Genomic DNA, 14,221 nt, shown 5'->3' on the forward strand with positions numbered 1-14,221 from the left:
ATTACAGGCATGAGCCACCACATCTGCCTTTTTTTTTTGAGACAGTGTCTCTGTCGCCCAGGCGAGAGTGCAGTGGCATGATCGTGACTCACTGCAACCTCCACCTCCAGGGCTGAAGCAATCCTCCTGTCTCAGTCTCCCAAGTAGGTGAGACTACAGGCACGTACCACAATGCCTGGCTAATTTTTCTATTTTTTCTAGAGACAAGGTTTCACCATGTTGCCCAGGCTGGTCCTGAACTTCTGGGCTCAAGTGATCTACCCACCTTGATCTCTCAAAGTGGCGGGATTATAGGCAGGAGCCACCACACCTGGCACAGTCTGATGAGGTTTGATTGATGCAGGTACTGGCAAAACTCTCTTTATTTATTTATTTATTTATTTATTTATTATTTATTTATTTTATTTTTTTTTGGAGACAGGGTCTCAGTCCGTCACTCAGGTTGGAGTGCAGTGGCACAATCATGGCTCACTGTGACCCCTGCCACCCAGGCTCAAGCAATCCTCCCACTTCAGCTTCCCAAGTAGCTGGGACCTCAGGTGCATGCAACCATCCCCGGCTAATTTTTGAGACGGAGTCTCGCCCTGTTGCCCAGGCTGGAGTGCAGTGGTGCAATCTTGGCTCACTGCAACCCCCACCTCCTGAGTTCAAGTGATTCTCCTGCCTCAGCCTCACAAGTAGCTGCGACTACAGACATGTGCCACCACGCCCGGCTGATTTTTTTGTATTTTTAATAGAGACAGGGTTTCACCATGTTGGCCAGGCTGGTCTTGAACTCCTGGCCTCAAGTGATCCGCCCACCTCGGCCTCCAAAAGTGCTGGGCTTACAGGTGGGACCCACCGCGCCTGGCCCACTCCTGGCTAATTTTTGTATCTTTTGCAGAGACACATTTTCACCATGTTGCCTAGGCTGGTCTGGAACTCCTGAGCTCAAGCAATCCACCTGCCTCAGTCTCTCAAAATGCTGGGATTACAGATGTGAGCCACCATGCCCAGGGGGAATTTCTATACATTAACAAATGTACAATCGAAAAAGGAAATTAAGAAAACAACTCCATTTATAATAGCAGCAAAAAGAATAAGACACATAGGAATTAACCAAACAGGTAGAAAGGCTTACACAACAAAAACTATAAAACACTTCTGAAAGAAAATTTTAAAAGACATAAATAGGCCGGGCGTGGTGGCTCACGCCTGTAATCCCAGCACTTTGGGAGGCTGAGGCGGGCGGATCATGAGGTCAGGAGATTGAGACCATCCTGGCTAACACGGTGAAACCCCGTCTCTACTAAAAATACAAAAAATTGGCTGGGCGTGGTGGCGGGCACTTGTAGTCCCAGCTTCTCAGGAGGCTGAGGCAGGAGAATGACGTGAATCTGGGAGGCTGAGCTTGCAGTAAGCCGAGACTGTGCCGCTGCATTGCAGCCTATGGGATAGAGGGAGACTCCATCTCAAAAAAAAAAAAAAAAAGACATAAATAAGTGGGAAAATATCACGTGTTTATGAATTAGAAGGCAATATTCAGATATTAATAATTGACATTCAAATACTACCCAAAATCAATCTACCCAAAGCAATCTATGCATTCAATGCAATTCTTATCAAAATCCCAACAACTTTTTTTGTGGCACTAGAAAAAATCTATTCAAAAATTAATATAGAATCTCAAGGTATGTCAAATGGCCAAAACAATCTTAAAAGAAAAAAAAACAAAGCTGGAGAACACACACTTCCTGATTCCAAAACGTACTACAAAGCTACAATAATAAAAACAGTATAGTACTGGCATAAAGACGGACATATAGACCAACAGTATAGAATAAGAAGCCCAGAAATAAACCCTCACACACATGGTCAAATGACTTTCAACAAGTATTCCAAAACTATTCAATGGAGAAAGCGCAGTCTTTTCAACAAATGGTACCCGGAAAACTGGATATCCACACATAAAAGAGAGAAGTTGGACCTTTACTGTTGTGGCCTGAATGTGTCCCTCTAAAATTCACATTGAAACCTAATGCCCATTGTGGTGGTATATTAGGAGGTGGAACCTTTAGGAGATGATTAGGTCATGAGGGCTCTGCCCTCATAAATAAAATTAGTGCCCTTAGAATAGAACCTTAAGGGGGCCTGTTTTCCTCTTCTGCCATGTGGGAACACATAGAAGGCACCATCTTTGAGAAAGAGAGCAAGCCCTTACCAGACACCAAAACTGCTGGCACCTTAATCCTGGACTTCCCAGTCCCAAGAACTGTGACCAATAAATTTCTGTTATTTAAAAGCTATCCAGTCCAAGGTATTTTGTTTTAGCAGGCCAAACAAACTGAGACATTTACGGAACACCACATACAAAACTTAACTCAAAATGAGTCAAATATCACTGAGGTAAAAATACATAACTCTCAGAACAACAAATAGGACAAAAGCTTCATGACACTGGGCTTGGCGATGATTTTTGGATATTTGGATAAGACATCAAAGACACAGATAACAAAAAAAAAGACAAATGTGACTGCAAAAATTTTAAACTTTAGTACAACAAAAGGCACTATCAACAAAGTGAAAAGGCAACTTATGGAATAAGAAAATATATTTGCATATCATATATCTGATAACAGATTAATATCTAGAATATACAGAGAAGTCATAAAACTTAGCAAGAAAATAAACAACCAGATTAGAGAATGGGCAAAGGACTTGTGGAAATGGACAAAAAGAATAGACATTTCTCCAAAGAAGATATAAAATTGTCAACAAGCACATGAAAAGATGCTGCTGAGCATCACTAGTCATTAGGGAAATGCAAATCACAACAATAATGAGATACCACCTCACACCCATTAGGATGGTTACTGTCAAAAAAAGAAAAAAAAGTACTGAGAAGGATGCAGAGAAACTGAACCCTTGTACACTGATGGGCTGGAAGGTAAAGATGGCAGAGCTGCTGAGGAAAACAGTATGGCAAGTCTTCAAATAATTAAAAATAGAATTACCATAGCACCAGCAATTCCACTTCTGAGTATACACACAAAAGAAAGAAAGATATCAAAAAGATATTTGTATCCACATTTCATAGCACCATTGTTCACAATAATTAAAACATGGAAGCAACTTGTGTCCACTGTTACATAAATAGATAAGCAAAATGAACTTCATATATGTACAATGAAATATGATTCAGCCTTAAAAAGGAGGAAATTCTGACACATGCTTCAACGTGGATAAACCTTGAGGACATTACACTAAGTGAAATAAGTCAGACACAAAAAAGAAAAATGCTGTATGATACCATTTACATAGAGTAGTCAAAACCACAGAAACAAAAAGTAGAATGATAGTTGCCAAAAGCTGGAGAAGGAGAAATGAAGAATTACAGTTTAATGGGTACAGAGCTTCAGTTTTACAAGATGAAAAGAGTTATGGGGATAGATGGAGGTGATAGTTGCACAGCAATATGAATGTACTTATTATCCCTAAACTGTACAATTAAAAATCACTAAGGTACAAACTTTGTTATATTGTATTTTACCAATATATTGGTAAAAATAATACCAATTATTATTTTATTTATATATGTCATGTATATAATATATAACATATTATAATATATAAATAAAATAATATAGATTATATATTATAACATATAAATAAAACATGTTATATATTATATATATTTATATAGATTATATATAAATATATATAGATTTTTTTTTTTTTTTTGAGATGGAGTCTAACTCTGTCGCCCAGGTTGGAGTGCAATGGCGTGATCTCGGCTCACTGCAACCTCCACCTCCCGGGTTCAAGCAATTCTCCTGCCTCAGCTTCCTGAGTAGCTGGAATTACAGGCGCGCACTACTACGCCCGGCTAATTTTTGTATTTTTAGTAGAAACGGGGTTTCACCATGTTGGTCAGGTTGGTATTGAACTACTGACCTCGTGATCCGCCCGCCTCGGCCTCTCAAAGTGTGGCCACCGCGCCCAGCCCACAATATTTTTTTTTAAGTTAGGTATGGTCCAAGAAGCCTAGGCTATAAAGTGACACAGCTATTTCCAACCCAAGTCACTCTCACCCAGTGTCCTTCCTTGACAGTAAATTGCAGAGGTAGGGGGGAACCTGCTTGTTTCCTAAATACACCAAATTCAAAAAGTAAATTACCTAATATACAATATCGTTTCCAGGCTGGGCTCATTGGCTCCTGCCTGAAATCCCAACACTTTGGGAGGCTGAGGCAGGCAGATTACTTGAGCTCAGGAGTTCAAGACCAGCCTGGGCAATATAGCCAAACCCCGACTCTATGAAAAATACAAAAAATTAGCCAGGTGTGGTGGTATGTGCCTGTAGTCCCAGATACTCTGGAGGCTGAGGTGGGAGGATCATTTGAGCCCAGGAGATCGAGGCTGCAGTAAGCCCAGTGCACTCCAGTCTGGGCAACAGAGTCAGACAGACCCTGTTTCTAAGGGAAGGAAAAAAAAAAAAAAAAAGAGTATAGTTTCCCTGATTTATACCCCCCACCAAAAAAAAGAAACAAAATAGAAAATTAAGTTAGTCATTACTTGGATATGTTTATTACTCATTATTCAGGACTGGTGGCTCTGAATAGATAGAAGGTCACCCATTCCGGACTGAAAATGTGGTGTTTGATATATCAAATTTAATGACTACTGTGAAAATGCTATCCCCTTCTACCCATCATAGCTCTCTATTTCCCCATGCCAATGTAAATACACTGACTTACCCAGTTGGTTATTTCAGGCCTTTTGCACTTATCAGTACAAAGAATGGCTACAAAATTGATTGTTCCCTTCCGTCGCCCTTTATAGACAACAGTCTTGCTTCCTCTTCCAATCTCCTCATACAGAATAAAGTTTTCCATCTCTGGGCCGATTTCTCACATACAGTAGAATAATAGCATCTCTAGCTCCTAAAAAGTAAACAAAAATGACATTGATAAATGCAAGCTAGTTGCATAATAATTAGGCTAGGATAATTAGCCCAGGATATTTTATGTGTAAAAAAATCTAGCAATTCGACAAATTCAGAAAATTCACCTACAAATGTTAAATACTAGTGCTAATGTTTTTGCAGGATGAACGAAGCTACGGAGCAAATAAATAAAATTTCACAGCTGGCGCACTGGCTCACGCCTGTAATCCCAGCACTTTGGGAGGCCGCGGCAGGGGGATCACCTGAGGTCAGGAGTTCGAGACCAGCCTGGCCAACATGGTGAAACCTTGTCTCTACTAAAAACACAAAACTTGGCCAGGCGTGGTGATGCGCGCCTGTAATCCCAGCTACGCGGGAGGCTGAGGCAGGAGAATCACTTGAACCCAGGACTGCACTCCAACCACGCCTAAGTAACAAAAGGACCACAGGCTATTCCCTTTGCAAAAAAAAAAAAAAAAAAAAAAAAAAATTCACAAACCAATATTCAAGTTCCCATCAACAAGATCTTTTTAAAACACAGTGGCCGCCCATGCCTCTAGGGTGGGTAGATTTCCCGACATTCCATGCGGCCGGCCCTTCCGCCACGGCCACCATTGGAGAGCGGCAGCCATGGCTCTGAGCTACCCTGTGGCCGTGGGCCTCGATGAGGGCTACAGGGTGACCAAAAATGGGAGCAAGCCTAGCCCAGCCACCGCCAAAGTGGGCAACAGACTAAGCACACCAAGTTTGTGTGGGACATCATCCCAAAGGTATATGGCTTTGCTCCCTACGAGCCGGCGTGCCATGGAGTTGCTCAAGGTCTCCAAGGCCAAATGGCCCTCAAGTTCATCAAGAAAAGAGTGGGGGACACATCCGCACCAAGATGAATAGATAAGAGCTAAGCAACGTCCTGCCCGCCAAGAGGAAAGTGGCCGCCAAGAAGGACTGAGGCCCCCTACCCTCTGTCAATAAAACCTTCACAGAAAAAAAAAAAATGTGAAAATAACAGCTATTTCGAACAAGAGTAACAAAATCCAGGTATGAATTAGATTTTACCCAACATCTCCTATCTTACTTTCTCAGTTACAATGGAAACCTGGTACAATGGAAAACAACATCTGCACAATGGGATAATATGTGAGGCAGAATAGGGTCTAGAGGCAGGGAACCTAAGGCTGTTTCACACTGACTTCTTATAACAAAATTGAAAGGAAAACCCTAACTTTCCACGCCTAAGTAACAAAAGGACCACAGGCTATTCCCTTTGCAAACCCCCTACCTTTTCTAGGCAGCAGATGGGAAATTAACTGATCGCAACCAATCAGAGTGATTGGGGCGGAGTCTTGGTTTGCAACTTTGTAACTTCACCTTAGCATCTAACTGGCTGCAGAGAATGGAATCAATGAATGAAATGTAATCAATGAAATTGGCTGATGGCAACCAATCAGACCGATTGCAGGCCACCACTGATTTACGGGAGGTGAGCATGAAAAGGCCAATGGGAAACTTCTAGGGAGTATTTGGACTGGGTATCCGTATCCCGGACTTCCAGTGCTGCTCAGGCAGGTCCCACACTGTGGAGTGTACTTTCCTTTTCAATAAATCCCTGTTTTCATTCTTTTGTTGCTTCATTCTTTCTTTGCTTTGCTGGGCATTTTGTTCAATTCTTTGTTCAAAACGCCAAGAACCTGGACAACCTGCAGTCAAGACCCTCTGCCAGTCTTGACTGGTATGCCCCACCTAAACCTTATAAATTATGAGAAGCAAAAGAGAAGCATATGCCCTACCTAAACCTTATCAATTATGAGAAGCAAAAGAGAAAACAAGTGAAAATACAGTATAAACAAATATGGAATGATAAGTCCATGTAATCCCTGGAGGCCGAAGGAGTCAATCCAAATACCATTAATACTACTGGCTCGTAGGCCAAATTGGGCATGCTGCCTACTTTTGTAAATAAAGTTTAATTGGAACATAGCCACACCCATTCATTTATATATTGCTTATGGCTGCTTTCAAACTGCTATATATTGCCTATGACAGAGTTGAGTGGTTGTGACAGAGACTCTACAGCCTGCACAAGCCCTAAAATATTTACTATTTGTCTCTTCATTAAAAAAAAGTTTGCCAACCCCTGCTCTAAATCAAGATGTTTGTTGTTGTTGGTTTAACCAAGGACTTCAACCTTCACCTAAGGTATAAGAAGTTAAATGAGTTCGTTTTCTTGGCCAACATAACCCTTTAATTTTCATAAGTAAATAAGGACTTGATGTAATCGCTTATCAGACATCTTATTTAGAATTTCAGTTAAAGTGGAATTAGAGTATTAAACAATATATGAGAAGTTAATCTAAGTAACTCATTAAAATCATTCTTTCAGTCTGAATACAGTGGCTCACGCCTGTAATCCCAGCACTTTGGGAGGCTGAGGTGAGCTGATCACCTGAGGTCAGGAGTTTGAGACCAGCCTGACCAACATGGCAAAACCCTATCTCTACTAAAAATATAAAAATTAGCCAGGCATGGTGGCACACGCTTGTAATCCCAGCTACTCAGGAGGCTGAGGTAGGAGAATCGCTTGAACCCAGGAGGCAGAGGTGGCAGTGAGCTGAGATGGTGCCACTGCACTCCAGCCTGGAAGACAGAGCACCACTCAAAAAAAACAAATCCATCTTTCATAACCTGGCATCTCTTTGGAAAGATATGTTAGACTATATTAAACTTTCCAGAAACTCACAATATATCTACATATCAAAACAGCACATTGGCCAGGCACGGTGGCTTGCACCTATAATCTCACCCCTTTGGGAGGTCAAGGCAGAAGAATTGCTTGAGCCCAGGAGATTGAGGCTGCAGTGAGCCACAATTGCATCATGGTACTCCAGCCTAGGCAACAGAGTGAGACCATGTCTCAGAGAAAAAAAAAAAGAAAGAAAAAAATGTAAAAAGCACATTGGGCTGAACTCAATGGCTCATGCCTGTAATTCCACCACTTTGGCCAAGGAGGGAGGTTCAGTTGAGGCCAGGAGTTTGAGACCAACCTGGGAAACATGGCGACACATCATCTCTACACAATATTTTAAAATTTTAAAAAATTAGCCAGCAGTGGTAGCCTGTGCATGTAGTCCCAGTTATTTGGGAGGCTAAGGCAGGAGGATAGCTTGAAGAGGCAGAGGATGCAGTGAGCCAAGATCTCACCACTGCACTCCAGCCTGGGCAACAAAGTGAGCCCCTGTCTCAAAAAAAAAAAACTTTGTATACCTCAAATACATACAATTACTGGTAGATCATACCTCAATATGGGTATATTAAAGAATTAAAAGCAGGGTCTCAGAGATATTTGTACCCCACATATTCACAGCTGCATTATTCACAGTAGTTAAAACATGGAAGCAACTTGTGTCCACTGAAACATGGATAAGCAAAATGTAATATATTTTGCTTTTGCAAAAACGAAGTTTTAGAGACTGGTGCACAACAATGTAACTGTTCTTAACCTCTACTAAACTTGTACCCTTAAAAAGGGTTAAGATGGTAAATTTTATGTGTATTTTACCACAATTAAAAATTTTTTAAGACTTCAAAATATTAATAACAAAACTGGTGAATATATTGGCTGGATGTGGTGGCTCAAGCCTGTAATCCCAGCACTTTAGGAAGTCGAGTCAGGCAGATCACCTGAGGTCACAAGTTCGGGACCCGGCTGGCCAACATGGTGAAACCCCATCTCTACTAAAAATATAAAAAAAAAAAAAAATTATCCAGGAATGGTTGCACACACCTGTAATCCCAGCTACTCAAGAGGGTGAGGCAAGAGAATTGCTTGAACCCAGAAGGTGGAGGGAGGTTGCAGTGAACTGAGATTGCACCATTGCACTCCAGCCTGGGCAACAAGAGTGAAACTCTGTCTCAAAAAAAAAAAAAAAAAAAAAAAAAAAAATTAAGAAAACTCATTTTACAGATCAAAAAAAAATCCAAGATTGTTCTATCCTAGGAGAGGAAAATTTTTTTCTATAAAATGTTAGGGGGAAAAATTTTAGGTTTTACACTTTATGGTTTCTGTCACAGCTACTCACCTTTGCTCTTAAACTAGAAAAGCAACCAGAGACAATAAGCAAATGGATGGATATGGCTGAGTTCCATTAAAACTTTTATTTATGGGCAGGGTGCGATGGCTCACACCTGTAATCCCAGCACTTTGGGAGGCCAAGGCAGGTAGATCACCTGAAGTCAGGAGTTCAAGACTAGCCTGGGCAACATGACGAAACACCATCTCTACTAAAAATAGAAAAATTAGGCCAGGCGCAGTGGCTCACACCTGCAATCACAGCACTTTGGGAGGCCGAGGCGGGTGAATCACCTGAGGTCAGGAGATCAAGACCATCCTGGCTAACACAGTGAAACCCCATCTCTACTAAAAATACAGGAAATTAGCCAGGCATGGTGGCGTGCACCTGCAGTCCCAGCTACTCGGGAGGCTGAGGCAAGGGAATGGCTTGAACCCAGGAGGCGGAGGTTGCAATGAGCCAACTGCGCCACTGCACTTCAGCCTGGGTGACAGAGACACCATCTCAAAAAAAAAATAATAAAAATTAATTAGTTAAAAACAAAAAGGCACTGGTTAGTATCTTTCTTTTCATGACAGTTTCCGTAAGTCCTTTTTATATTCCTCTTCGTTCTAAAACGCATTCATTAAAAAGAATGAAATCCTACCACACTCAGCTAATTTTTTGTGTTTTTGGTAGATATGGGGTCCTGCTATGTTGCCCAGGCTGGTCTAGAACTCTTGGCCTAAAGTGATCCACCTGTCTCGGCCTTCCAAAGTGCTAGGATTATAGGTATGAGCCACCGCGCCTGCCAGTAAGTTATTTTTCAATGTAATCCCAACACTTTTGGAGGTGGAGGCAGGATTGTCTGAGGCCAAGAGTTCAAGACCAGCCTGGGCAACATGATGAGATCCGGACTCTACACAAATACAAAAAGCCTGGCATGGTGGTGCACGCCTGTGAGGCCTCAGCCTCCCAAGTAGCTGGGACTACAGGTGCGTGCCACCAGCAGCTACATGGTATGTATTATAACCAAAATAAGATTAAACTGACAGTATGCTAAGATGGGAAGTTATTAAGACAGAAAAAATATAATCGGAAACATTAAGTGTTCAGAAATTGTCTACATTAGGATATATCAGGATAAGATGATAAAATAAGTTTTCATAAGGTATGTATAACTGAGTTCTTGAAAATAAGGTTTGAGGCTACAGGTGAAAAAATGAAGTACAATCTTGGGTTTTTTTGTGTTTGTTTGTTTGTTTTAAGGAAGGCTAAGTCTTGAACCCCTGGGCTCAAGCAATCCTCCTGCCTCAGACTCCCAAAATTCTGGAATAACAGGTGCAAGCCACCACCCAGCCAATCCTGAAATTTTGAATTTGATTTAGGCCAAATTCATTTCCTTAACCTTTACTTTAGTCACATCTGACCATCAAGTCATATCTGGACAATTTCCATCTGAAATTAACAAAACACATTAGCTATAAATCTGCTTAGGGTGGTTTGTTACTTTCAAACATTTCTCCTCTCTAGGGCTTAGTTTCCTTAGAGTAAAATAAGAATTGGATCAGGTGATTTTCTATCTTTTTTTTTTGGACAGGGTCTCACTCCGTGGCCCAGGCTGGAGTGCAGGAGCAAGATCTAGGCTCACTGCAACCTCCACCTCCAGGGTTCAAATGATTCTCGTGCCTCAGCCTCCAGAGTAGCTACCTCAGCCTCTGGCGCGCCACCACACCCAGCTAATTTTTTGTGTTTCTGGTAGATATGGGGTTTCGCTATGTTGCCCAGGCTGGTCTAGAACTCCTGGCCTCAAGTGATCCGCCTGTCCCTGGCTTCCAAAGTGCTAGGATTACAGGTATGAGCCACCGCTCCTGGCACTAAGTTATTTTTCAATAACTTATTAATCGTTGAAATTCCATGACTTTAAGATTCTTGAACTCAGTCCAAAGACGTTCCCCATTACAGACTTCCTAATATTCATTTTTAAATCTGTAACCTCTTAGTTGTAAAATAAAACACAAATACAGAAAACTCCACAAAATATAGTTTAATGAATTACGAAAGAGGGACACCCTTCTAATCACCATCCAGGATCAGGAAATAGGACTTTGCCAGCCACATAAGAAGCCCCTCCGTGAGCCTATCTTAATCACCAACCCTCCTGATACCCACAAGTAACCACTCCCTGACTTTCGTAGTCATCACTTCCTTACGTTTCTTCATGGTTTTCTCACCCGAGTATGCTTTCTGAGAAACCACAGTTTAGTCTCTTAACCTATAGTGCTCCTAGGGAAGTCTCTCTTAATTCACAAGTTCACCTAAGCATCTAAGAAGCCAGAAGGCAGAGGTGCAAATGAGGCATTTAAGAGTCAGGGGGCAGGTCCTACATTCAAGGAACGCTGAGAGCGACCAGGTGATAAGAGCGCACAAGTGCCCACCTTCAGCACAATCATGACTCCCGCACCAGAAGCATGAGCATCACCTGGGACTTAATAGAAATGAAAAAGTTATCGGCCCTGCCCCAGATTTACAGAATCATACACTCCGGCGGTAGGGCCTGGCCTTCTGTGTTACTACACGCCCTGGGGTGACTGGGATGCGCTCAAGTGTGCGAACTGCCGGCCAAATCAACCTTCGCCTGAGATGTAACGGATGGCGAGCGCCATGCTAAGCACTCCATAGGTGTTCCTCCTCGCTGCACTTCACAGACTCAATTATCACAGACTCAGGGTCGCTACGTAGTCACTCGCACCCCACTCCCCAGGCAGCTCGCGGCGGGCGAATCGGCGGCTTTCGCGGCCTCGCCACGTCCGTAGGCATCAGTTCGCGAGGCCGACTGGGAGCCTAGGAAGCGCTGCAGGGCGGTGAAAACGCGGTCCGCTCTGGGGAGTTAAGAGGTGGCGTCCATAAAGCACCATCTCCCAAGCCGAAAAACACGAGCCCTCTCTCCCCGCTGCACCCAGCTCCTAGAAAAGGCGTCCTGTGTGCCCTTAACTAAAGCCCGGATAAAAACCGGCGGTTTTTCGTTTAACAAGAGCGCAAAGCAGGGGAGTGAAGGGGGCACGGGGTCTACGGCCAGAAGGAGAGAGGGCGGACAGGCGCCCCCCCTCCCCCCCCCGCCCCCGCAGGCCTGCGCTCTCTTCTGCGACCGCTTAGGCAGATACGAACCCAGACTCGTGGCTACTAAAACCGCCACAGCCACGCACCTGGTAGGTAAGTCAAGAAAAGACTCGAGTCCACTTGGCTGCTCCCGCGGTTGCGCGCATCTCGGCCTCTGCCTCAGGACAGGTCCACATTCCCAAGAATAGGGGAGAAAGCAGTGAAGCAAAGCGGAACGCGCGGAAGCGCCGACCAGCCTTACGGAGGCGGAGCCCCTCCAGGTTTGGATTCGTCCATACGGTTTCCAGGGCAGCACACAGAACGCCGGAAGAAGCTCACGAAGCTGACTGGCTGTACAGTTTCCGTTCCTGTTGGCGGGGACCCGGAAGTGAGTGACCACGAGAGCCCCTCCCTCCACCCAAAGGGCTTCACGCCCGGCCTTTGGACGAGCCCACAGGCTAGAGACTGGGAGTAACCACCACCCCTCTATGTTTGGATTTGCTCATTCCATCTCCATGGCTGCACGCAGAACCCCGGAAAAACGCAAAGCGCTGATTGGCTAAGAGTCTCAGTTCCTATTGGCTAGAGCCTGAAGCCAGTGAGGGACTATTCTTCAATCTTAAGTGGGTGCTGAGGCTGGAGTATGAAGTCCTGGGCTGTCGTCGTTTCTTCTCTTCCCGTCCCCACTGTACTGTTTCCTTCCATTCTCTTCTTTCTGGCGTCTTCTGGGAGCCCAGGTGGACGTGGTGGCATAGTCTGGATAACCAACAGCGGCGCAGAAGCAGGGGTCCCGGAGTCCTCACCATTTAGAAAAGAGAAGGCTGTGAATTACCTTCCTTTTTGGAGATGGAGGAAACAGATGAGACACTCTGATCCCAAGTTGATTGTGTAAACTAAAAATAAAAGTTCCGGCCGGGCGCGGTGGCTCAAGCCTGTAATTCCAGCACTTTGGGAGGCTGAGACGGACGGATCACGAGGTCAGGAGATCGAGACCATCCTGGCTAACAAGGTGAAACCCCGTCTCTACTAAAAAATACAAAAAACTAGCCGGGCGAGGTGGCAGCGCCTGTAGTCCCAGCTACTCGGGAGGCTGAGGCAGGAGAATGGCGTGAACCCAGGAGGCAGAGCTTGCAGTGAGCTGAGATCCGGCCACTGCACTCCAGCCTGGGCGACAGAGCGAGACTCCGTCTCAAAAAAAAAAAAAAAAAAGTTCCAAGCCCCCCTACCAACTGAGTGGACCCCTCCTCTGGGCCAAAGGCATGCCAAAGTTAACCTGAAGAACTAACACAGGCCATGATGGGAAGATGGGGTGGGACAGGCTTCGTTATACCCTCCTCCCTTTGGAATACAGGCACAGCTGACCAGCATTAACATTAATCAGAGACCGTAAGACTGACGAAACAGACTTTTTGCAGCAATAAGATACCAACATGGCAGCAAGCCCCGAAAGACATTGAAGTATTTTATCCATATATGTATATATGCACACACACATATACATATATATTCTTAAATAAAATATATATACATATATACTCATATATATTTTGAGACGGAGTCTCACTCCGTCACACAGGCTAGAGGGCAGTGGCGCAGTCTCGGCTCACTGCAACCTCCGCCTCCTGGGTTCAAGTGATTCTCCTGCCTCAGCCTCCCAAGTAGCTGGGATTACAGGCGTGTGCGACTACACTGACTGATTTTTAGTAGAGACGGGGTTTCACCCTGTTGGCCAAGCTGGTCTTGAACTCCTGACCTCAGTTGATCCACCCGCCTTGGTCTCCCAAAGTGCTGGGATTACAGGTGTGAACCATTGTGCCCAGTCAAATATATTTCTTTGACGTATTTTGAAATGGCTTTGCAGCGCTATTTCTTCTCGGGGGAAAATCGACATTCTGTGACGAATCCCCTTGTCTTTCCAGGTCTTTTCCCTGATGCTGGAGAGAATCAACTAAGAACCTGACACCTGTTTTAAGTCTGATAAGAAACATTTACGATCTATTCTCTCTGAAACCTGCTACATAGAGGCTTCATCTGCATAACAAGAACCCTGGTCTCTGCAACCTTTTATCTAAACCCAGACACTGCTTTCTGTTGGTTCCAGGTCTTTATATAATAACTCTTTTAACCAATTGCCAATTGTAAGGTATATGGA

At 43.9% G+C, this 14,221-nt stretch overlaps 1 protein-coding gene and 1 pseudogene across 9 annotated transcripts in view; one reads left to right on the plus strand and one right to left on the minus strand.

The window, feature by feature from the left end:
* Positions 1-12,692, minus strand: part of LOC105480615 (unc-51 like kinase 4) — a 682,911-nt gene extending 670,219 nt beyond the window's left edge. For 8 of the 9 annotated variants that reach the window (XR_011619999.1, XR_011620000.1, XM_071091486.1 and 5 more), the window contains exons 1-2: positions 12,177-12,692; positions 4,737-4,922 (exon numbers count right to left, since the gene is read on the minus strand). Coding sequence is in view for 7 of the 9 variants with exons in the window: in XM_071091486.1 (XP_070947587.1) it covers positions 4,737-4,874 (138 nt within the window). In the remaining 2 variants the exon portion in view is untranslated. Of the gene's footprint in view, positions 1-4,736; positions 4,923-11,408; positions 11,729-12,176 lie in introns of those variants that run through there. The other variant, XM_071091485.1, reaches the window with a different exon arrangement.
* On the plus strand, positions 5,555-5,873 carry LOC105480257 (large ribosomal subunit protein eL36 pseudogene; annotated as a pseudogene).
* Positions 12,693-14,221: the final 1,529 nt, after the last annotated feature.

This window comes from Macaca nemestrina, chromosome 2 (assembly GCF_043159975.1).
Source record: "Macaca nemestrina isolate mMacNem1 chromosome 2, mMacNem.hap1, whole genome shotgun sequence".
In the NCBI taxonomy this organism is placed as follows: domain Eukaryota; kingdom Metazoa; phylum Chordata; class Mammalia; order Primates; family Cercopithecidae; genus Macaca; species Macaca nemestrina.